The sequence below is a fragment of the Diceros bicornis genome, chromosome 5 (genome assembly GCF_020826845.1).
Source record: "Diceros bicornis minor isolate mBicDic1 chromosome 5, mDicBic1.mat.cur, whole genome shotgun sequence".
NCBI classification, from domain to species: Eukaryota; Metazoa; Chordata; class Mammalia; order Perissodactyla; family Rhinocerotidae; genus Diceros; species Diceros bicornis.
Genome location: NC_080744.1, coordinates 34,954,080 through 34,980,286, shown reverse-complemented (window position 1 = coordinate 34,980,286; position 26,207 = coordinate 34,954,080). Strand labels below are relative to the sequence as shown.

At 35.1% G+C, this 26,207-nt stretch overlaps 1 protein-coding gene across 2 annotated transcripts in view; it reads right to left on the bottom strand.

Annotated features, from left to right (window-relative positions):
- Positions 1–26,207, bottom strand: part of CDIN1 (CDAN1 interacting nuclease 1) — a 280,480-nt gene that overhangs the window by 217,611 nt on the left and 36,662 nt on the right. For both annotated transcript variants that reach the window (XM_058541179.1, XM_058541178.1), the window contains exons 2-4: positions 10,601–10,646; positions 9,647–9,711; positions 2,649–2,709 (exon numbers count right to left, since the gene is read on the bottom strand). In XM_058541179.1, coding sequence (XP_058397162.1) covers positions 2,649–2,709; positions 9,647–9,711; positions 10,601–10,646 — 172 coding nt within the window. The remainder of the gene's footprint in view (positions 1–2,648; positions 2,710–9,646; positions 9,712–10,600; positions 10,647–26,207) is intronic.

Below are 26,207 nucleotides of genomic sequence, written 5' to 3'. Positions count from 1 at the left end.
AACTTTTTTATAAAGGATCAAACAGAAAATAGGGAATACTCAATCCAACAGTCATTTTAATTAATTAAAAATGCATCTACTCTTTTGGAAACATATTGCCTTCTTTTTGGTTCTCAGATCTTTTATTAACCACTGATTTAATTTCGCCAGAAAATAGGTGTGGGTTTTTCAAGAGTAATAATGCTCCTCTAAAACAAGTCTTTTTATCTTAGGTGTAAAATAGCAAATGTTCCTTATATATTATCACCATGAATTTTTCTCGACAGGTTTGCAAGTCCTGTATTCGTACCAAAATTTTATCTTGATTTAGTAACTAGACAAAAAGGCTGGCTTCATTTGTATGAACAGTTTTTTCAAATATGTATGTACTTGGATGCCCTTAAATTCCCCAAGTAGAAAGAAATGCTTTCCACGAAGCTGCTTATTCCTAGTAACCCACATCAGAGCTGACACATGAAAAATGGTGAAATTACTGAAGGTAGTCCAGCCTGAATAAGGACTACCTTATTAGTTCAGGTACTTGCATCTCCCTAATTTTCATATTAATCATGTGTCCATCTTTCTCTGAAATAGGGCCATCATGCTTCATGTCAGAATTTAGCATGTAAGTCAAATTCATAGTGCTTCAAATCTCACTTGAAAATATTTGTGTGGAGAGAACAGAATGACTGATCTTATTATTACTAATAAAGTGAGATTTCCTAAAATGTTCATTTTTAGCCTCGAAATAAGAAAATTACTATTAAGACATTCATAAAAACAATGACAATTACATATGGTCCCTAGTACTCAAATCAACAATACATTGTTCTTGTTTAAGAGCACTCCTGCACACTATAATGTACCAATGGTATATATTTCTCATCAATTTTTACAGTTTCCACTGATTAAATATATATTGACTCATAAAGCATTACCATCACATCAATTGTCACCAGATGCAAGCATATGTCATTTAAGTATTAACTATCATATAAAAATGGCAGCTTGGTTGTTTAGAAGCCATAATCTGGCACCAGTCCTTCCCAAATTCCCCTAATGCATTAGCAATCTCTCAGAAAGTGCTGTTATCTCTGTACTAATCTGCAGCCAAAGGGGAGGAAAAATGTTTAAATAACTATTTCTTTTCTTTGTTAAATATCGCTATCTATTCATGGTAAATAACTGGTTTATTGATGTAGCAGAAAATGTGTTTGTAGGTTAAAATTTTCCATATTACTAGAAGGTGGAAGTTGAGGTCAGCTAAATAAGCTAAGCTCAACAGAAATATATATTAAAAATTCAAATGAATATAAATTGCTACTATGTAAAACTTAGGTCATCAATATCACCATCTATAAAAATGAGTACCATATTTGCATCACATTCTTTCCAGATACTGTATCCAGAATGCTGTTAGCTCACTCTTCTTTTTCATAATAGGTAGAACTCAGATACCTCAAGCTGCTAATAGAATTGACTCATAACAAACAAGTCTGGAGATATTTAAAAACCACCTTGCTCTACAAATAGAAAAAAAAAGAATAAAATACATATTTTGCTGGGAGGAGGAGAGAAATGCATTCTATATGTTAACTATCCTATCAGATCGTGTAGACATTGCCTAGACTATTAAAACCTTCTAGTAACTGATAGGTGATTGCTCATTTGCTGACTGCAGTGGTGTAGAGCAGACAGAAGCCGTGAGAGAAGCCATCCTTCCTTGCTAATATAACATGTAGAACTTGCTGCTACTGCAACACTTAATGCTCACAGTACCAAGTCATCTTTAATGCAAACACACATTTTCTGCCTTGCTTCTATGTTTTCCATTATAATGCAACACAAAAACAGTGCACATTTCATTCCATCCCTATGAGGTTTGCATAAGCAGTTCCAAGTCAGACTAAATATTGTATTGCTCTTATTACAGTGGATAAATATTTTAAAGTTTAGGAATTAAATATTTTATTTTTTCGGTATGCTCTCTGCAACTATTATGAACTTTTTACAGCTTCTTCATTCATGGGAAATCTTTAGGGTTTCCTTTTTTAAATGTACGACTATTATTTGTTTCCCCAAACAGAAGCAGATCAGAGTTAACAAATAAGTTCAATAAATCACTTTATACTTGGTGTTAATAAGAACGGTATGTTTCTTCATATAAAGAAAGAGACTTTTCTACAAGGCAGGTATCTTTTATTACAATAAAAGTTTGCTCACAAAAAAAAAATGAATCAAGTAAATGTTACATCTTTAAGTATACAATTTCTCTCTTCATTTTTATAACAGTTAGCATAGATTTTCTTGGCATATGTCTCTTTACTTGACACAGGTATTTCTCACACTAAATTAAGACAACACATCCGAAGAAGAGCATGTCCTGAGCTGTTTGGTTGAAATTTCCCACAAAATAAGAAACTAAGAAGCTGTTTATACATTTGCATTAAAAGAAGTAGACTAATTATGTTAACTGATTTATTAATATATGAAGTTCTTTGTCCAATTATTAAAAGTACAAAAAGACCAGGGAGCAATTTAAATGTCTAATGCACCTCAAAACCTTTTTTTTTTTTTTTTAAGGTTAATTATAATTCTAAGCAAAGCTACTCTAGATAGGCCCCTTAGGTTTTATGCAGGTCTAAATAAAATAATAACAATAACATTACCTCATTGGCCAGCTCCAAGAGCACTGGGGCAGCTCCATTTTTCCCCACTCCATTCAGGTACCTAGACAAGACAAAGCCAAGTGGTAATGCAGCGACAAGAAAAGGCCAGCATAGACTTGTCAGCATCCCCTGTGTGTACATGTTTCTCCTGGGCAAACGCCACGCTCAACTCTAGTTAAAGTGTGCTACTGTCATAGGAAAGCGTTGAAGGGAAAAGGATAACAAAAACAACTTACCCCCAAACCACGGACAACTAACTAACACAACTGGGGGCATGAGGGGTGAGCATATCGGTCTCTCTTGTTTTCACCTCCTAACATGTAAAGTGAACACAGAGATGATTTCAAAAAGAACTATCCCTATCACCTTGTCTTGATCTATATCACAACCATCTCACGGAAAGGAAATAGTTTATTCTCATGCTTTAAAAAAAGCATCCATGTACCCATATCACCTTTTTATTTACTTTTTTCATAGGGATGGTTGACACATTATTAAGAAAAAAAATGGAACAGACGTCAACAGTGGGTCAGCACACCTTTAATAGGCAATACAAGCCATCATCTTATCTGTTCTGGATTTCTGTCATAACCTCCAGCTCTCTTCATCCTCTCACCCCACTAAAAAAAAGAAAAAACAAAAAGTCCCCAATCCATCCCAGACATAGAAGCTGAAATGATTTTTTTAAACAAAAATTTCAACGTACCATTCTCTTCCTTAAAACACTTCAAAGGCCCCACGTTAAATTTCAAGATTAAATTATAACCACTTAACAGCTCTTGTAAGGTTCTGCATAATCTGGTTCCCACCTACTCTACTTGGCCAGCCTCTCTCTAGTCACTGTTCCTCACCCCAACCTTCACCTGGAGAACTCATGATTCAGCTTACATGTCACCTTCTTCAAACCACCACAAGCCAGGAGTAAGTGAAGTGCCCCTTATGTGCCATCGAGGAGCACCTTGTACATCTCTCCATCACTTAACGTAGCAAACTGTATCTGCCTAGTTACTTGTCCACCTCAAAGCCATCTCCCTCTGTAAGGCTGAAAGCTTCTTGGGAGTAGAGGAATTGTATTTTATTCAATTTATTATGCCTAGCACAGTTCTTGGCTTATGACAGGTGACTATATTATACATATACTTTTTTCTTTAATAATGAGTAATGAAATAATTTTTAAAAGCCATATTGGACAAGAAAATAGATTTAGATATGGACGTTTTCTCCAGAGTGTACTGTTTAAGTGAATAAATTAACAACATTTGTTTGACAGCAAAAATCAAAGTCAACAATGAGGCCTTCCACATAACTTATTGCCAGAAGCAGATATTAAATTACATTATTTCACAAGTATGCTTATAAAGATGTATGATTTTCCTATAAACAAAATGGAATAAAAGCAAGTTATACAAGGTGGGGAGGGTCTCAGGATCATTATATCTTCAAAATAATTCTAACAAATCCATTTTCCATAATATTGGAGCCTTTCTTGAATAAATTGTTTAGGAATCTAATTGGGAAATAAGTACTTTCAGAAGCAAGAAGGAAAAAAAAAAACAAGGCAAGTATGGTTTAGAGAAAAGTCCCTGAGAAATAAGTCAGCTAAGAACCTCACATCAACGTACATTTCCATTGCCCTGATAGGCCTGATTAAGGAACAACCAGTCAGTTCAGTCAAGTCAGACTAACTAATCGTGTGTTTGTAGCCATCAAAAGTGCACAGTCATTAGGGGTTCAGATTCCGAGTCACAGTAGTTACCCTAAACTGCTATTAGGATATCTTTACAACTCTCCACTCCACAAATATTTTTGAGAGCTGTGTGTTGGGCCTTATTCCAGGTTCTGAAGAAGCAGCAGGGAACAAAACTTCCATGGGTCCCGCCATCACAGAGATTACATTACACCGGAGAGACACACAAAAATAAGACAGAGAAATAAATATATTGTATAATGATATATGCTATGATAAAATGTAAACTAAGATGGGTTGGCCAGGAAGCCCATGTCTAAGGAAGTGACACTTGAGTAGAGACCTGTAAGAAGGAAAGCCACAAGCCATGGGAGGAGGAACATTCTCAGCAAGAGAACTGTAAGTACAATGTCAGGAATGTGCCTGGGCGTCTGAGGACCAGGACAGGATCTAGTGTGACCAGAGCAGAGCTTGGGAGAGCTGATGGCAAATAATGAAAGAGAGGAACTAGACCCAGACCATTGCCTGTGCCAGAGAACTGTTGTTTAGAGTCAAAATCACTTGTTTTCATGGAAACAGTGCATCAATTATTATCCTGGTCATGACCAATGGAACACTTCTATTAAGTTTAAAGAAACAGAAAATGGCCAAACAATAATAATATCCCACTATATCTATACAGTCTATATAATATTTGAAGCACGTTCATACTTAATACAGTGCAAATTCCTAATTATGAGCTTGATAAAGCTTCCCAGTTGGTCATATAAAGAAAGCAAACCCCAAGGTACTGATAAAACCCGTGTGTGCTCTTATAGCTGGTAAACAGTAAAGCTCTGAAGTGGAACCCTGGTGTCCCAAGGTCTACTGAGGTGCCCTCACATGCTGAAAAGTGTAGACCTGCTTCTGAACGTATTTATTCCTCAATTTGTTTCCCAATTATATCCTATAACACTTCAGAAGTGCTAGAGAAAAGAAATTAAGGTAAAACTAATTTGAAGTTGTATTTGTCCTTTCTGGGAACTTTAGTTGTCCCCTACATCAAGTGACAGATCAGGTTTATTCATATTTCTAGATATGCAATCAAAGGTGCATGCTAATTACAGAAAATATTCAGTAAGGACATAATCGGAAATTTCTAATGCTATCCTTCCCTGCATCCTCAAAGTATCTTGTGCAAACTTACAGCATAGACTTTTCACACAGTTATAATGGTTTGTTTATCTCTCCAACTAGCCTGGAAGCTCCTTGGCTATACAAATGAATGCTGAACCTTCATCCAACAGATCCTTAGCAAAGACCTGAATTATAATTGGGATATAAGGATGTGATCCTGAACACTACATTAAGGTGGCCTGCACTATCTTCCTAATGCCTATTGAAAATTAAAACTACTTTCGCACAGAAGTTATATGTCATCCTCTAGCTTTGCCACAGGAAGATTAACAAATGTATATCTTGTGGGTGAAACCATCCTTAAAAGATCTTCAGGGTTGGCCTCATGGTGTAGCACTTAAGTTTGGTGCACTCTGCTTCAGTGGCCCAGGCTTGTGGGTTCGGATCCCAGGTGCGGACCTATACCACTAGTTAGCCATGCTGTGGCGGCAACCCATATACAAAGTAGAGGAAGACTGGCAAAGATGTTAGCTCAAGACTAATCTTCCTCAAGCAAAAAGAGAGGAAGATCGGCAACAGATGTTAGCTCAGGGCGAATCTTCCCCAGCAAAAAAAAAAACATCTTCATAGAAGGTCCATTTTATGTTGAGTGTGAAAGATGCTTAGTATGTACTGATTTTAAATATAATACAAAGCTATTTGATCTTTAACATTTTCATAATAACTATAACGGCAAAGCTTCAAAAACCTACCAAAATTCTATGCTAAGCTTAAATCTGAACACCATCTTTGTTGATTCTATCTCTAAAATCTCTGGAAGCCATCTCCATGTATGCAGCTGTTTCCCCACCAAACAGCAGCTGAGGGCAGGTACTGTGTCTAATTCACATTGGTATACTTGGTTCCTAGCACAGTAGATGGGGCATAGTGAGTGCAAAGTAAATTGTGCTAATTAAACAAAAAAGAGGTTCAAATTTTCAGAACTATTTTTATCATGTAATGTCAATAACATATGTGAATTAACTTTTTTTCCACGTGAACGCCTGAATGAAATTCAATGGGTCTGATTCCCTAAAGCTAGTAAAGCAGGCCTGCAGGCAGCGTGCGGCGGGAGAAGGGAGGGGAAGGGAGACAATATTTCTAAACTCTGTTGTTGATGGGGACCTGCAAATGTGACCAACTTGTGAGTGTGTCTGTGTGTATGCACACACGCGCAGGTGCACCAGCGTAAATGAACTTAAATAAATTTTACCAAGTATGTTTCCTGTTTGGAAATAAGATGCCATTAGTACGGAGGAAAGAATAGAGAGTTGTTTTCAGAATGAACATTCAAGCTGTGTCTATATACACACAACATGAAGAACTGAGGAAATTTCCTCAATAATTCAAAAGCTTAAGAAAACATTTTCTACTGACATTTGGACACTTTGAAGTTTCTGTTAACCATGATGGAATCGCACTGTGGATTATATGGTTTTAAATACAGACTTCCAATCTTCAATTGAGACCATCTCAATGCTAGCAAGAATGCAGAGACACAGGAATTCTTTGATATTGCTAGTAGGAAACCATTACAACTTTTCTAGACAATAATTTGGCAACGTATAATAAAATCTTTAAATGCTCATTGTTTGCATCAGTAATTACATATACATATTAAGAAATTAACCCAAAATGCAAAGACTTATGCACCAAAATGTTTATCACAGTATTATTTATAATATCAGATCATTGGAAACATATGTGCAACAGAGAAATAATTTAGCAAATTATGATACTTGCATATGATGAAGTAATACAATCAATAAAATGTTTACAAAAAGCTTTCTACAAAATAATATTACATCATATACATTTTTCCAAGTATGAAATTCAAGATTCACAATTGCAGATATAATATGACCTCATCTATATAAAAGTGGATTGACAAAAGACTAGAATGAAAACTACCACAGTGGTTATCTCTGGGGACTACAATTATGGGGAACCATTCATTCCTTTTTTATACCATTACAAACGTACTTTTTACAATAGGTATTACTTTTACGAGAAAAATTATTTTTTTAAATTGTCAGTATTGTCAAACTGCTTAAATATGTTTTGATATAATACAGTTTTCCTTTATTCTCATCAGCTGGAAAATAAAAATCTTTTAAGGCCCATTTACCTTAGAGATTATAGAATACAGGGACATTCAACCTGCATGTCTAGAACAAGAGGCCTGTGAGGTCAATCCGTTTAAAAGGTAACAATACGGCCCATCTCCAAGCACAAAGTGCAGAGCAGAAAGTCAGCGAGCAGGGCGGAAAAGTAAGAGACTGTCCAACTGCCTTCCTATTAGTCTTTCCACTACAGCCTAACTTCACGTTTTTGTTTCAAATGTCATGACTCCTCAAAATAATTGAGATTCTCACATTTAAGTAAATTTAAAGAAATACAAATATATTTCAGTATTCTCATTATTACCTACTCAGCTGTTCATCATTGAGTAACCATACTTAAAGGAAAGATTTCTATTTCTGGCCTAAACTACCCAGATAATCCAATAAAGTATGTTCATACTTCAATAATTAAGCATACTTTTTAATGAAACTAAGATTTTAAAAAGCAGCACTTAGAGATCTTATAAATCATCTAATTAAAATGGTCTTTTTATAAGGAGGAAAATGATTATCAGAGGGCAGCCCCATGGCCTGTTAGTGGATCTCCAAATTTCTAGGAAATGCTCTATTTTCCTTTGCTTATGTTAACAAGGCTTTAAAATCTGGACACAGAACCATCCTTTTTTATGATGGCCTAAAACTATAATTTTGACAAAGAAGAATGCATTTTTTGACATGTAAATAACTTTTCAGTCTTTCTTTGGAGGGCCAGGATGCCAAAGCAGTTGGCTTCACAGCACTTCATGGGCCATTCTTAATTTTTTATGTATGATTTAGGTTATAACTTTAATTTAAATGCTAATTTCACGGAGGAGATTATGACTTTTGAATAAATCAATTCAAACTTTACAGAGACTTGTTTAGAGAAGAATTCTTCTAGAAACAAAAATGTGTGTGTGTGTGTGTGTGTGGTGTGGTGTGTGTATATTTTTCTTTAACAGACACTACTACTGAAAACTCAACATATCTTTTATCATATATGACATAGTGAATAATTTTTTAAAAGTCCCACTTCAATAACTTTTCTTTTCAATAAACACTTCTCGATTCTTAAAAAAATGACTTGACACAAACGACACCAATATTTTATCTATATATGCATTTCATTCATAAAATTTTCATGCATAAAAATCATTCATCTAAAATTCAGTGGTGTCCCTTTCAGCACAGAAAGGTTGATCTGTCAATCTTAAGTGTAATAATTTAAGAGCATATTTCAAACAGTTTTCCTTTCCAACATGCCCTTGAAATATTTAAAAAACCAACCAACATTTTCTAATGCAAACCATTACCATTTACTATTATAAATTATTCAGTCATACTGCAAAGAAAATAAAATTTTTTCAATTTTTTTTAAAAAGAGCTATTTTAAAGACTGTTTCAGAACAGAGGTTGAAAACTATTTTAATAAATTAGGCTGAAATTAAAATATTCCCTGGACACTAGGTTGTCGATTTAATACCCAGATTTTCTTCGTAAAATACAAAACCTCTTTAAAAATGTGACAGTTGTACATTATCATATATCTTCATATGTCCTTACTTGATACATGTCTTTTTTTTTTCATTTCTAAAATGGCTAACCCAATACCTAAGATGCAAAAGACAAATGAAACAAAATTCAATTTTATTTTCTAATATATTTTTCAACTTGCTGATCTAAATAAGAAATAAATGAAAATTGGTTTGAGAACTTGCACACATACATGTAGATATATGTATGTATGAACATAAGCAGCTACACAAGATATGCACTTGCAATAAGTTTCAAGTAGCCAACTGAGATTTCATAATATTGTAACGATTTCTTACGTAGTACATATACGCACACTTAATCAACAGTCTCAACATATTCTTTAAACAAAGCATTTGAGAAATCATTCAAAAATATACTTGAAGTCTTAAATAACAGATTTAAAACAAAATGCTTTGAAACATTATATAGAAAATTAATTTAATAATCTAATTTATTCATAATTATTATTACAATTAATAGGTACTATGATACCCTCTAGTGGGGCAGGCTGGTCATACCTCTGGTAATAACTTTCAATCGCTTCCGAAGTATGATGTTTGGCATGTGTTCTTTTAATATGTTTCTGAAACAAAACACAAAAGATCTTTATGTTGTGTCACAGATCAGGTTCAAGAACAAGAACGGCATATTACTTGATTCCAACGTCTAGCACATGGGGCAAACTAAATAATAGTTCAGGGATTTTGGTAGTGGTAGGTCTTGTTTCCTTCTACTCTATGAGCTTATGCATTTTAATCTCCATTGCTTGGCTGAGATGTCTTAAGACTGCACCACAAGGTACAGTATATATGTAAAAGCCAACAGGGTCATAGTAATTGAATCTAAATAAGTTTGCTTAGGGTTGCAGAGGGCAGAGAAAAACTTGTTCCCTCTTTCAACCTTTGTATTAATTTTCCCTCAATTCAATTCCATCTAAGTCCTCTGTACTCTAGTTTTACAATCCAATTGCCATTTTTAACCAGGAAGAACATTGCTTAAAAACAACTTATTTGAAAACTACAAAAAGTAATCCCATAGAGACTTGCCACTTGACTGACACCTGTCATCTCATGATAAATGACTCCATTTTCTGCCTCTCTTGCCTTCTGCCACTCCAGCAATGGTCATTTATCATCATCTCTGTCAGCAATGGAAAGCGGCACTGACAGTGCAAGTCAGCAAACATTTAGCACATGGAACCACGCAACACAGGGAAATTATTATTGTCAGAATAATAATGGTTTAGCATAATTTATTACAGGTCCACCAAATAAGCAAAGGCTAGATGTTATTAGACAGATGGATGGGTAGGCTTGGCAGGCCTCCACTGAGACGCAGGCGGTGCTTGATGTGGAAAGGAGAACATCCTCCAACCCAATCAGAGAGCTGGCAGTTCAATTACAAAGAAATAAAGGGACATTCATCATTCAATTAGGCACCTGTCAACCCTCACAAAGGAGAAAACTTCTAACCTGGTACTCCTGGGAGAAGATGCTCAGCAGAGTGGCCTGCGATTGACTGGAACAAATAAAAGAAGGACAAAGTTAATTACTGGAGTGCACGGCAAAGAAACAAAAGAGAAAGGAGCTTCAAAGGTAGGCCTGCTGCCCTGTAATCTAACAGAACATGAAAACAAGTGTGGAAAAGTTGTTCCAGATGAACACCTCAAACAAAGGCTTGCTGCTGCTAGGTCAAGGAGAGAAAAAAAGGGAAAGCAGAAAATACGGATGGTCTCAAAGCAAACTATCATATGATTTGGATTTTTCTAAACTTTAGAACCATTGTAAATCATATCTGTAGTATGCAATGATGTTAAAAGGAACCAAAAGCAGGCAAGGTTTATTTCCATTAATAAATGAGAGAATTAAATCCCATAAACAGTAGAAATGAAAACATGCAGTTCACTCATTGGAAACATTCTGAAATTCAGGTTGTTAGCAGACAGGTATCCTCTTCTGCAGCTGTCTCAGATTCAGGGGGAAAACCTTCGGTCTTCACTAGAAGCAGCACAGGGACCACTGGAACATTCCCACTGATACTGGAGCGCTTCCACAGCAGGAAGCAGAGGTCCTTGGAGTACATCATTCCCGAAGACTGCCATAAGCCTTATTCATCTAAGACTCCATGTGATATCAAACACCTGGCAATGAAGCAACCTGGAGAACATTCTTCCCAAGTGGGAATACTCCTCTCACAATTGTTAACATTTAGAAATGGAACGGAACTTTTTTTTCCTCTAAAAAGCAATCAATACTCTACTGCTACTCTTTTTGATTGCTCTCTGTAGATATATCTACCTTATCATATCTTGAAAACAATTCATTATTTCTGATATATTTTCCTACTAAATGCTATCGGAACAAATTACAGCGTTAATAATTTGACTTTTATAGTACACCAAAGCATTGTGAATAATTAAGATTTTTTCTGTTCATGAGTGAAACCTCTTAGGCTCACCAAAGGTAATTTGGGGAGTGTGGAATAAAAACCACGGTGCCATATTTCTTTACTCACTGTCTCAGTGTTGTCATCTTCTGTAGTCCAGCATAGATTTGGCTTCTAACCCCTTTCCGCTCTTACCAGATTACAAAAGAGTAGGTTAAAAAAAAACACCATAAACATTTATTAGGAAAACTGCTAATTACTAAAGGACTGTTTCAATAATTCAAAAGTACTGAGAAATTACTGAATACAATTATAAATTCATTATAGTCCATCTTTTTCAATTTCCAAACACCTTGGGAAGAGTCAGTTTTATATATAAAGCCTTCCTATTATGCCTGGCTTGCCTGAGCTTCACATGCAAAATCACATACTCCAGCAGGCTTGCTGACAACCGTCTTCTGAAAACAATCGCAGAATTAAGCCCAAATCTTTATAAACTACTTAATAAGTCAATATGTTAGACATTTATGTGCAATAAATGGACCTCTTCTCATTGTACAGCAAAATATATTTATGTTAACCATTTAACAGTAGACAAAATGTCAGTCTCTATGTGTCAAAAAATATGATGGAAATAAATGTGCTTGTAATGCACAAGTTGGGGACCAACGACTAATGATGAGGAAACTAAACTGTGAATAAAAGAAAAGTACAATTGTGGATGCTCAGATGGTAAGCCGAAAGGACAGTTGGAGAAGTAAGTCCAGGAACAAACAGTTCAGAGTGAGAACTTGGTCAGGAGTTAAGGGTACCGAGTCAACAGGATGAGATAATGTCTTTAGCTAGGAAAATGTCTTTAAACTGCTTAGAATTCAATTCAGCTAAAATTGTGGACAGAACCTACGGAGCAACCCATTTTCTCAGACCAAGTGGGTTAGAGAGAAGACTCTAGCTTACCCTGGGAGTAAAAACTGGCTAGACCTAAAAAAGAGAAAATGACCCCATTTTCTCTTTTTAACATTACTTACATGTTAAGTAAGTCACTTATAGAAACAATAGAAAGACAGACCCTGGTCCAAAATGCTTTGGGTTTGATTGACAAGACAAAACTGTAGAGAACCACCTCTGCCAGGTAGTCTGCCAGCCAACTATCTGTTCCTGCATGTGCTAAGCTTATAGAAGAGTGTTCTGAACAAGCCTCACACCACCATAAAGAGCAGGAGAGTGGTTTTAGTGCAACCAAGACATTGACTCTAGTGTGCATTATTTATTACTTTCTTCCAATGTGTTAATTCTGAGAAGGGATACCAAAGAGAAAGACTGGCCAGTGGAGAACGGAACAATCATGATTTCAAGGATATAGTTCTGAAGAACTGCTGCCTCTGCCCTTCCCCCAGGGCAAATTCCCTCGGGGTTTGTTTTGATTGGCTGAGAGCCACAGAAGTTATGGTATAAATTCAACATTCACTAGGTTCACAAGGAATATGGTTTCTAATTAAAAAGGAAGGGAGAAAAAGATTCTGCATAACTAAAAGGTGTATCCTGAACACCAAAGTCAACCAGTCAGTAGTAGTATTCACTGAGTATCTACAATGTCCCAGTCGTGGGCATGAGGAAACATGTTATCAAAATAAAAAATGAAATGAGGTAGACAGGCATTGACTTAGAGGAAACTATCAACAAAGACACAGAAAAAAGTAAAAATTAGAACGTTGTCAAGTACTCACAGATTTTTTTAGGGATCTAGTGAAGTAAATCAATCCTCACATACTTCAAGACCGCACTGGCTTTGGAGCAAATACGTGTCACTGAGCGTATAAATTTACATATTCAAAAATACAGTCACTTAATTTGCACAAATGCCCAAGATGGACTATTAAAACCTCTTCAAAAATCAGTTTCGTGTTTTTTCCCATGCTACCCTCCCAGATTCAGCTCCTCACCCTGCAGCTGTCTGAGAAAAGAAGAGCATGCCAGTGAACCTCCAGAATGGCAATGTAAAACCCTGCCTGAGTCATGTGACAAATGGCTATATGCAGCAGCAGCAGTCATGTTGTAGCATGGGTATACAAGCATGAGGACAAAGACAACACACTGAGGACCGCAGTACAGAAGATGGAAAGAGCCCAGGTCTTTAAGGACACTGTCGAACTGCCCAAGAGACCACGAATTGAACTAACCAGCCGCCATACTTCTTTTGAGTAATAATACATATCTTTCTTTCTTTTTTTTTTGACTCTCAAAAACAAAGAAATAAAATTATCCAGGTTTCTATGTGTCCTGGTAAGGAGGAGACGTGATGGAGGGAGGGCTCTGAGACAGGATGCTCCATCACAATGGAACGTGTACAGGATGCAATACTTGAAAAGGGTTGTCTATTTTTACACTTTCTAATTCTCTTCTTAGCTGGCAGCTACTATATTTGGCTTCCCTAAAATTGTTCCTCTGTCACTGTGTCACTAAATGGATGTGCCTAGAAATCAGAAATTGGTGTGTATATGATTTTTCCAGTCAGATTTTAAACATTTATGGGCTACTATTTACCCTCATTTTATATTGCATTCAAGACTCCTGAAATGCCAGGTACATAAATGGGTAACAAACCAGTTCTCCACACAATATTTAACACAAGGTGTCCCCAAAGCCGTCCAGTTAAGATATTCAGTAACCTGAAGGATATCAGAGAAAATGAACATCAGAGGATTGGATGGGTGCAGTATCACAGAGCTCAGCACAGACTTAGTTGCAATGCAACTTTCATACAAGGAGGAAGTCCTCATGTTCCCAGGTGGAGACTTAAAACAAGTAGAATGTTAAGGAAGAAGATAACACATTTTATGTTCTTCCTCTTCTCAAGTACCCAACCTCTGAAAAAAACCATAAAGAGGTAAATACTGTTATTTAATTTTCAAGCTCCTTTTGGAATCCAAGAAGCTTAAATGTCTACACTCTACAGGGATTGAAATTCTCTGAGCAAAATGAATATTATTTCTGGGACTCAGGAAGCAGTAAACTAATTAAAGGGAGACAAAGCAGGATACTCCTACAAAGCATTAGGCTGTGAGACCTCACATTTACAAGGTCCAATCTCTCTAAATCTGTGAAAGAACACAAGGGAACACCAGCTCTATGCGGGTAATGACTCACAGTACTGCTCAAGGAAGGTATTCTATGAAATTGATGTGTCTATGCTCCCTCCCCCCGGCCCCCTCCCACACCTACACACAAACTTGAAACGTAGAGCTTTTTTTCCCCTCTAAAATCAAAATGGAATTCAATAAGACAACAAGATTTGGACAACTTTACCACTAACTTTACTTTTTTTTCAGGAACATACAACACGAAATGAAAAGAATCTGGACAGAGATTACTGATACTCTGGGAAATTACTGGGGGCGGGGGATGTTTAAACTAAATTCAAGAAATAGAGAAAAATTTATCTATGGTACTTCCCCTCCATTTATTCTCTTCTCAATTTACAACTTCATATTGAGGATGCAGACTAGATTTTATGCCTAATCATATCAAATATTCCTATAAATGACTACAGAGATGGCAGCATTAAGCTTAGTAGTAATCAACTATCAAAAAAATTCCTATAGTTCTGTTATATATATGAAAAAAGTGGTTACTACCCCAGTAACTAATTTTGCTGGTAAACTGAAGTCACATCCAAAACAGCTCTCCAAGAGCTAAGGTTTACATGAACATCTACTTGTGCTACTCGCTACACTGAGCACTTCATTTTACCCTTACAACAACCCTCTGAGGTAGGTACTTATTTTAAAGGTGGGGAAATGAAGGAAGAGAAGTTAATAAAATACACAATTAAAGAGCTAGGTGAGCAGTAGAGCTGGGAATCAAAATCCAAATTCAGAGTGAATCCTAAGAGCTCTCATCACAAGGAGAAAATTTTTTTCCTTTCTTTTCCTTCTATTGTATCTATATGAGAAGATGGATGTTAGCCGAACTCATCTATTGTGGTAACCATTTCACAATATACGTAAATCAAACCATCACGCTGTATGTCTTATGCAGTGATGTATGTCAATTATTTCTCAATAAAACTGGAAAAATAAATAAAAATCCAGATCCAATTCCAAAACCCAAACTCTTAATCCCAATGCTAATCTGCCTTTCTAACAGTTCCCAAAAAAATCGGTTCTGAATGTCATGTGTTAATATCCTGTTTGAGTATTTATTAATGTTACATTACACTCCAAACAACTCTGAAAGGTGGGCATTGTTGCTTTTTTTGATAGAAGATTGAAACCACAGGAGATCAAGTGTTTTGACCAAATTCCACAGCCTTAGCTAATATTCCCTTTTTAAAAAAATCAAATTGCAGTTTCCTTCAATCAGCTACATAAAAATGCTGTCCTTTTTTGTGTTGACATATAAAGGAACTATTGACTGTAGGAAACAAAAATTAAAAAATTGGTGGGTAATTTTCATTATTCTCCCTGCAGCTAAGGTATATTTTGTTAATAACCACACCACATTGAAGTGTCTCTATGTGATCGCATATGTGTCTTTTGCTCAAATACTATTTATTGCATTTAAAGCAGCTTTAAATCCTTCCCTGAACAACACATAAATAACCCAATCAATCTTTCCATAGAGGATAACATCCTTTATAGGTGTTAATGTTATTAAATCATATTTAATGAAGAGTTTCCTAGTTATAAAATAGTACATATTCTGCGTAAAATCCAGAGATGTCCATTGTTAGCATTCTGGTGTATATCCTTCCTGTGTTTTTACTCTGTGTCTAGTGTGTGTGCGTGTGCACGTATGTGTGTGTCTATATATACACATAAACATTTTAAAAACTGAGTTTTAAAGATACTTTTTTGTAACATGCCTTCATTATGTAAGATATTAACATTTATCCATGCCATTATCTATTACTCTTTTTAAGTTATTTTTATTGTGAATAAGACACATTTTAAAAAAACATGAAACAAATACACAGCCCAACAAATTAATATATAAAAAACAAAACCTTGAAATTACTTAGGTCAACAAATAGAACACTGCCAGCTCCCCAGAAGGCAACCAAGTTAATCACCACCCTTCCTTCTCTTGCATGAACCTGATCTTTATGTTAATTGCTTTTTTGCTTTTCTTTATAGTTTTACCACCCATATATGTTTCCCTAAATTCGACAGGTTAGCTTTGTCTGTTTGTAAACTTTGCATTAACGGAAGGACAGTGTGTGTTCTTTTGTACCTGGTTTCTTTCACTCAACAATATGTTTGTGAATATCACCCATGTTAATTTAAGTGCAGCTAATTTTCATTGCTATATGGTATAATCTATTTTATAAATATATGCCACAGTTATCTATTCTATTGTTGATGGACATCTGAACTGTTTCCAGTATTTTCTAATGAGAATAATGCTGCTGTGAATATTTCTGCATATTTCTCTTGGTGCACGTGCGCACACATTTCTGACGGGTATAAATGTAGGACTGGAATTCTGGGTCATCTGACATGTAAATCTCTAGCTTCAGTAGATATTGTCAAACAATTTTTCAAAGTGTTTATAAAAATTTTAAACTCCCACCAACACTAAAGGAGAGTTCCCATTGCTGTATATCCTTGTCACTTTCTCCTACTCCATGGCTTGCCTTTTCATTTTCTTTGTGGTGCCTTTTGAATTGCAGAAGCTTTTAATTTTGATGAAGTCCAATGTATGAATTCTTTAATTTTATTATCGATACTTTTTGTGTGTCTTGTGTGTCTTTTCTGGTAAATCTTTGCATACCCACAGTCATGAAGATATTTTCATATATTTTCTTTTAGAAGCTTAATAGTGTTAGCTTCTACATTTAGGCCCTATGATCTTGAATTAATTCTGTGCATTGAGACAGCAGTTGTGGTTTGTTTTTCTTATTTTCATACAGATATCCAATTGACCACACACCATTTGCCCATTGAATTATCTTGTTGTCTTTGAGGAAACCAAATATCCCAGGGTCTATTTTCGTACTTTCTAATCTGTTCCACTAATTTATATGTTTTTCTTTACCTCGATACCACACTGTTTTGATTACTGTAGCTAAACCATGCACATTCAAATGTAAGTTCTGATAGATTTAGGTTTAAATCTATCATCTTACTAAATGCTGTCTTACCCAATATATATTCCTTTTTTCTCCTTTCTTATCTTCTTTTTAGTTGATTTAATACTTATTCTTAATTATTTTTCCTCTGGCAACTTGGAAGTTACACACTCTCACTATTCTTTTAAAGATTATCCTATATAACCACGTATCTCCTCAATTTATCAAAATTTATTATTAATTCGTGATTAATTGTTGCCTGGAAAATACAAAAACTTTACAACACTATCTACAGTTCTCCCCTCCTGACACATATGATATTATTGACATTGTTTTAATTCTGCATAAATCTTAAAATTCACAAGACATTGTTTTACACAGTCTCTGTTCATTCAGATATACCCACACATATGCCATTTCACTGTTCCTCCTTCCTTCCTTTTCCACTCTTCCAACTGGAATAACTTTCTTGTACTAATCCAATCAGTGCAGGCGTGTTGGTGATGTCAAATTTCAGTTCTTTTCAATCATAATGTGTCTTATTTCTCTACCTCATTTAAGATTTTTTTTTTTTATCTTTAGTTTTTAGGAGTTTTAACTCTGGTATTTAGTAAACTTCTGCTTTGTTGGATTCCTTAAATATGTGGCTGGATACCTTTTATCATTTTGGGAATATTCTCAAGCATTATTTCTTCAAACATTGCTTTAGCACTCTCTCTCCTCCTGAGACTTCGAATAAGTGTATGTTAGACCTCCCTACTCTATCCTCTATTTCTTACTCTCTTTTTATATGTCCCAATTTTTTGTTATTCTTTGTTATTCCATGTTACAGTGTGGGTATTTTCTTCAGATCTCTCTTCCAGTTCACTAATTCTCTCTTCAGCAATGTCTAATTTGCTGTTAAATCCATCCACTGAGTTAAATCCATCTAATTTCAGTTATTGTATTTTTCACTTGTAGATTTTCTATTTAATTCTTCTTCAAGTAAGTTCTCTGCAGAATGTTTCAATCTTCTTTCTGAACTCCTTGAATAAAGTACAATTATAAAAAAATTCTGTTTAGTAGTTCCAAGAACTGGAGTCCCCTTGAGTCTATTTCTACAGTTTCCACTGTCTCATTCACGTTGTCGTGTCTCCTTATGTGACTGGGTATCTCTCACTATATGACATACTACCTAAAAAACTGCTTTATAAATAATTTGAAGACTAAAATGATGTTATCTTTCTTCAGAGAGGATTCTGTTTGACTCTGGGAGCACTAGGGGTCCAGGATCACCTTAGTCCAATTTCTGGTATTAATTTTGGGGGCCAATGAGGTAAATTTGAAGCTGAAATATAGTCATGTAGAGCTGTTTTACCTTCAGTTCACATTTACTCCTAGGGTATAGACCTTTAGGGTCCCACCTCAAAGCTTAGGATATCTACAAGATTTCTCACCTTTTTTACTGTGAATGAGATTTATTTTTCTATTCCATTTTCTAACTGAATATTACTGATTTAGCTTTGGTGGGCCTTCATCTCTAAACCTTGTCCTCTAGCCCTACAAAGCAGTCAAAAGTTCTGCTCAGGACTTGACAAGACTCCATCTGATGAAAGGGTAATTATTAGAATTCAATGATTAAAAAGTTAGTCCGCCCCAAAACCCTTATTTTCAGAAATTAAAAAATGCATTGCTAAATAACCCATAGATTAAAGAGGAAATCACAATGGAAATAACAAAAATACTTAAAATTGAGCAAAGACAGAGGTATGTATCAACAGTTGTGGGAAATTTATTGCATTAATTGGATATGAGGGAAAAAAAGAAAGACATTGATTTTATTCTAGGAGATTCTAGCAAACTGGAGATCCCAGCAAACAAAATAAAAAAGTTAAAGAAATAAGAGAATCAAGAAGAAAAGAAACAAATAAAACCCTCCTTATTTGCAGATGAGAAGGCTTTCTACATAGAAAAACAAGACAGTCTACAAACAAACTTTTTAAAAACTAATAAGAGATCTCAGAAAGGTAACTGGATATAAGATTAATATAAAAAGTAAATAGAATTCTAATAAATCAGTAATATTCAATTAGAAAATGGAATAGAAAAATAGATCTCATTCATAATAATAAAAACTATAAAGCACTTAGAAATATATTTCGCAAAAATATGTAAAAACCTTTGAATAAAGTTATAAAACATTACTGAAAAGCATATAAGAGTTCCCGACCAAATGAAGAGATGAGATATTTTTACAAAGAAAGTATCATGGGTGGATAGAGAGTATTAATAAAATTGTCAATTCTCTACACATTAATCTATAATTTTAATAAATATCCAACCAAATTTACAACAGAGTTTTCTGGTAGAACATGATAAATTTATATTAAAATCCACAAAGAAGAATACATGGTCAGGAATGGTTAATAAATTTTGAAAAGCAAAAACAAAGTAGGGAACTTACTCTACCAGATATCAACTTGGATAAGTTTCAAAAATATAGTATTTATCAAAAAAAAAGCATGTTATAGAATTGTATCTACATTTGATACCATTTATATAAAGCATAAGGACAGCAAAATATAATTACATTTTTTGTTCCTGGACATATATGGATGTAATAAAAGAAAAACATAAGGCAACTGAACTCAAGACAACCACCTCAGGTGAAGGAGAAGAGGAAAGAAATCGAAGTGTTGTACATTCAAATTTTTAAAAAAATAAAAATCTGAAGGGGAAAGGGATTGTAGAATGGTGTCAGGATATTTCATTTCTGTAAAAATAAAAAGCTTTAGGGCCAGCCCCAGTGGCCTAGTGGTTAAGTGCTGCACACTTTGCTTCAGTGACCCGGGTTGGGTTCCCAGGTGTGGACCTACACCACTCATCTGTCAGTGGCCATGCTGTGGTGGCAGCTCACAGACAAAAAGAGGGAGATTGGCAGCCGATGTTAGCCAGAGCAAATATTCCACAGCAAAAAAAAGAAAAAAGTAAAAAGCTTTACAGAAGCAAATATAAACAGAGATGGATTCAAAGAGTTCATTATTATTCTCTATTCTTTTGTATATGTGTGCTATATTTAATAATAAAATTAAACAAGTAGGACAAGAGAAAAAATGGGAAACTGAAGAGGAGTTGGATAAATTGATCTTTAAGATTCTTTTCTGGTCTAAGTTCTTCTTCCCTATTCTAAATGTTCTGATTTAATTAGAGTCTTAAGTACCTATACTTCTTTCCTTTCTAATTAAATTTAGGTATTAACTTTTTAGAATGAGCCATAACATAAATCAAATAAATAATAAGAAGCCTGGGTGACAGACACCTAATTTTGCTTGCAAGGCCAGACGTCTGGTCATTTTTCTCCAAAGTAATCCCAATAACTTCAACGATATAACGATATAAAATAATAGATACATTTGTAAGAAACGTTTATCAATTCTTTCTTCCTATAATGATTTCTTCCTTTGTTTAATAAATCAGATTAAACTACATTATAAGAAATACTTAAGTTTGTAGTAATTTTATTCTGATTGCCAAAAAGAGACAGAGAGCAAGAGAAAGTTAACAGATAATGATAGTCTAATAACAATAGCCTGTATGTGAAGATATTTATAATCTTTCCCTTGTTGGTGAAAATTCAACTTTCCTCCAACTCTGCATAGAATACGAGCTAGTATATCTTCCATCATTTCTGCTCCTCTGGCTATTCCTCATTTACTTCCAAGTATGCTTCTGTCTTCCTAAGCCACAACCTGCCTACCCTTCAAACTATTGTCCATCACTGTTTCTCTTCACTACTAAATGTCTTTGTCTAGAAGGCCTGTGCTTCCATAAATCCTACTCAGCCTCCACCTCACCGGCAATCTCACTTCTGCCTCCCCTCCCCCTTAAATGAAACAAAGGTCACAGAGACTTCCTCACTACCAAACCCCAAAGACATACATTTTTTCTTAGCTGACATTTTTGCAACATTTTGCACCTTTGGCTATGCTCCTTTTCCTAAAAATCTTTCTTCCTATGAATTCCACAACACCATTTTCTAATAACTCTCCTCCTACCCTGCTAACCACCTATCCTCTCTCAGTGGCTGCTTATCCTCTTCCTTGGGGTTTCCCAAGGACGTCTCATCAACCCTCTTCCGCTTTCACTCTATGTGCTCACATGGGTGACAGCACACACTGTTCTGTTCCCAAGGACTACTTTCATAATTCCCAAATACATATTTCCAGCCTCCACCTCTACTCAGGATACCAGCCTCAATTTTATAGCTACTTATGGGACATTTCACCTATTTGGCCATAAGTATCTTAAAATCAAATTTACCACCATCCTCCTTTCCCAGAAACGCGTTTCATATCCAACCTCCCTTAAATCAGTTATTTCCATAAACACATTTGCCTGAGCTAGTAATCTCTGGGTCATCCTTAATTCTTTCCCTTCCCTCATACTTGAAATATCTAACCAGTCACCAAGTCTCATTAATTCTGCCATCAAAAGTTTTTCACATTTGTCCCTCCTCCTCTATACTACTAAATAGCTTCCTGAGTCACGTTCCTCACTTCCTGTCTCTATACCCGTTAATCCAACCTTCAATTTACCAACAATGCTTCTAAAATACACATCTGATTATGTTACCCTCTTAGCTTGGAAATACCACAAGGTGTCTACCACATCAAGAATGAAATTCAAACTCATTAGCAAAGCACTTGAGGCCTTTCTCAACCTAGCTTTAGACCCCTTCTTTCTAGTCTCCTACAATTCTTTCCCATCTTCAATCCCCCAAGCAGTTCATACTTTAATCTCACCACATCACTATAAATTATCAGAGTAATTTCTTTCCAGAGTCTAGAACGTTCTTCATTCTTCACTCTACTCGGAGAACTTCTACTCTTTAGAGTAATAATTGGACTCAGAATACTCCTATATAACATGCTATCACTATGAAATCAAGTTATTTTAGTGAAAGGAATATTTCAAGAGATGAGATATCACAGGATTTTTAGAAATGACCTTCTAAAATGTGACCGTCTCATTTTAGAAATGACAAAAGGTCACAGAAATGAAATGATTTGCCCAAGGCTACCCAAAGCATTACTTTACACCAGGTGCAGGTAAATCAAAAAATAATAAGTTGTGCTACAAGCAGGACTTACTGGAATAATACTTTGTTATGTCATCTTAACAGATGGGAATATCACATATTTTTAATGTAGTTTTACTATTTCAGTAGTCATAATGTGTTTATGACCAATGTGTATAAATTAAACCATAAATACAAATAAAAAAGGAAAATATACTAGAACATAAGTTATATCACCAATAGTCCCCAAACCCACAAGTTCCCACTTCTCACCACCAAAAGATGCAATGAATGGGAGATCAAAATTATGAACTTTTTTCCTCTATGACAGTTCTTTTTTCCTACTATAAATGCAAAATTTTAAATGCGACCTCACAATACGGAAAGTGATCATTTTTCCAGGTAATGTATTTCCCCTGATTTAGGATCATTTTTCAGTCCTTCCAAATACTAGTTTTCTCTTAAAATTTCTGGTAGACATCTTTATGTATGTCACAATTATTTTTTAAACAATAGGGAGCGTCAAAATTTGTTTCATCAAGGGAGCACAGATAGGAACTGTCTTCTCTATTCTTGAGGTGTTTAAAATCTAATTGGAAAAATCACTTAATATTTCTAAGTCTCAGTTTCAACACCTGTACATAGTTTCATGACTTTAGAATCCATTTTCATCTTGAAAGTTCTATGATTTTTTATCAGTTCTATAACTGCAAGATTTAGATATTAAATTTCTCTCTGCTTATAGTCCAAAACTTTTACGTATAGTTTATCAGAAAACTGTGCCTCGGTCCTAACAGTAATGACTTATAATCATGTTGACACTGGATATTTCTGTGTGGGCCTAACGTAGCAGGTCTAGTCCAGGTCAATAGCTAGAGTGATTAAATTGTTTATTAAGACTTCTAGGCATTTAAAGTAACCAGACTACAGAACGAGAACACGGAGGAAAATAATTAACTCCTTTCATTCACCATTGATTATAAGGTACCACCTCTCCCAATCGATGTTAAATAATCACCTCATAGGTCTAACATCACAATTATTTCGCTGCTGAAATCCCAGTCTCCCCCAAATTATCTTATTTTTTTGATACAAGACTGAACACAGATATTTAATGAACACGCCACTAGGTCCTTATCTAAAAAGTTGATTTAAAAATATATATATATACATATAATATTCAACCTCACAATTCCTCAAGTATTAGAAGAGTTTCTTTAGCAGAAGGTCTCTGCCTTGAACTAGGTAATCCCAGGAAGAGTGACAAGTTGGTCATGAGGACCTATAAGGGCCCTCCATCTCTTTGCAGTGACTTCAAATTGAATGATTTGTTTGGCTCTCAAGACTTTTATCATAGGGGTCCATATTAAGGAAAATAGAGGTAATCCTTATTCTTAAAATGAGTTTAGTTTCAAAAGGGTTCAAAATACAAAATGAGATGTCAGAGAACAAGAGCATCAATTTTTATTAAAGTGACAAAATCACTTCTCTAACAAACAATGCTCAGCATAATTTAGTAGGCAATCTATGATATTATTACCATGAATGGGAGGAGATAACTGTTACCACTAACCAATAATCATTATCTTTCTACTCCATTGTATCAGTTTTGGTTTTTCTTCTGCAAAAGCCTTAGACCTAAAATAGCATTGAATAACATTGTTAGTTTTTCGTCAGTAATATCCAGCGCTTTTAAAAATATTACTGATTCTGATCCACTTTAGACAGTTTTCTTAAAACAGCTGTTTATCAAAACCAAATGAATTAATTTCACTTTCTCAAGTCTTTATCTTAAAAAAAAATTTACTAAACATCCTCCTATAGTCAAACACTGGTTTCCTATGGCTGTGTAACAAATTACAATGTGATGGTATTTGGAGAAGAGATCTTTGGGAGATAATAAGGATCATGAGGGTAGGGCCCTCATGATGGGATTAGTGGCTTTATAAGAAGAGGTAGAGAGAGAGATCACTCTTTCTGAATGCAGGCACCAAGGAAAGGCCATGCGAGAACATAGGGAGAAGGCGGCCATCTACAAGCCAGGAAGAGAGTCCTCACCAGGATTTGACCCTGCTAGCACCCTGATCTCGAACTTCCAACCTCCAGAACTGTGAGAAAATAAACATCAGTTTAAATAACCATCCAGTCCATGGTATTTTGCTATGGCAGCCCAAAATGAATTACACACTGAGCGTCCTTTCACAATAAGCCATACTTTGAAAGCTAATGCTTAATCACTCCTCCAATATTCCCAGCTAGCTAGCTAATTCTTTAAGTTTTAGGGCTGGGTCAGGCTCTGTCTTGAGTTCTTTCCTAACTCTGAGTCTCTTTCTTGGGATATAGATTCTAAAAACGTCCACAGAAAACTAAATTTGTGCCTGTATCAGCTTACTTATTACATACACTGAGTTTTATGGAGCAATCTGATTTTACTCCATGGCGTCCAATTTTTTTTCTTTGGATTTCAAATATTTTCTAGTTTTGTTTATACAGAAAATGCCTTGAATGGACCTCTTTTCTCACGGAATTCCTCCGTTTCTGCCATCCTGCTAGAATACCAAGTTATTCTGCCAACTCTGTATCATCATAAGAAAATGAGTGAACATCTAGAGACTAATTTAATTCTGTGACCATAATGCTACTAATTTATGTCTAATAAACACAATTACTTTTGCAAGCTTCTCACAGAGTCAAACAGTTTCGAATATTGCTTAAGACCATTTAAACATTTCCTTATTCTTTTCTTGTACAAAAATACATATTCTGCCCTCCTAACCTTTCTTAATAGGTCATAGAGACCTTATATAAAAACCAGTAAAAATGATTGGCCAGATTCACTTTATAATTGTTATAATTTATAAAGATTGAACTACCATCTTTACTGCTTTCTTCTCAAATAAATTTTCAGTTATATTAACATAATGGTATTAATAATCTCATACTCTTTCCCTGTCTTTTATCCCCTACTCCCAACCCCCAATTAACTACTTTTCATTTAAAAATTTAACAAGGAAATGCAGGAATTGGCATAAAAGTAACTTCCTGAATACTTAGTGATTTTCCATAGCCTCAGTAGTGTTCTTATGAGGTCAAGCAGACTATTTGAAGCTTCAGATGCCATATTTTCCCTACTACATTAGTTTGAAAAAACTAGATTTTCAATCTTCTCTAAAAACATCATCACCATCATGATATGGACTATAATCATTCTACAACCACCCTACTTTAATAATAAATGCTGGGAATATTAAAGCAACAAATGGAATGCCTTAAGCTCTTCTCTTATTAAACACAAAATTTTAACTCTTATCACAAGCCGTTTACTCTTAATTCACAATCAAATCCTTTTGGCAGTTAATCTCAGCACTTAATGCCATTCACTCCAATAAAATCAATCTTCAATGGTTGTAAATGCCTTCCAACTTCTCTAGGTGTCTTAAGAGAAACCAGAGGATGAGCAGAGCGAGAACTCAGTCACTAAGACTATGCACAACGCAATTACACTTTGTTATATACCAACTTTTGCTAGAACATCCTACTTGTAACTTTTTCCCATTTCTGTTAAACT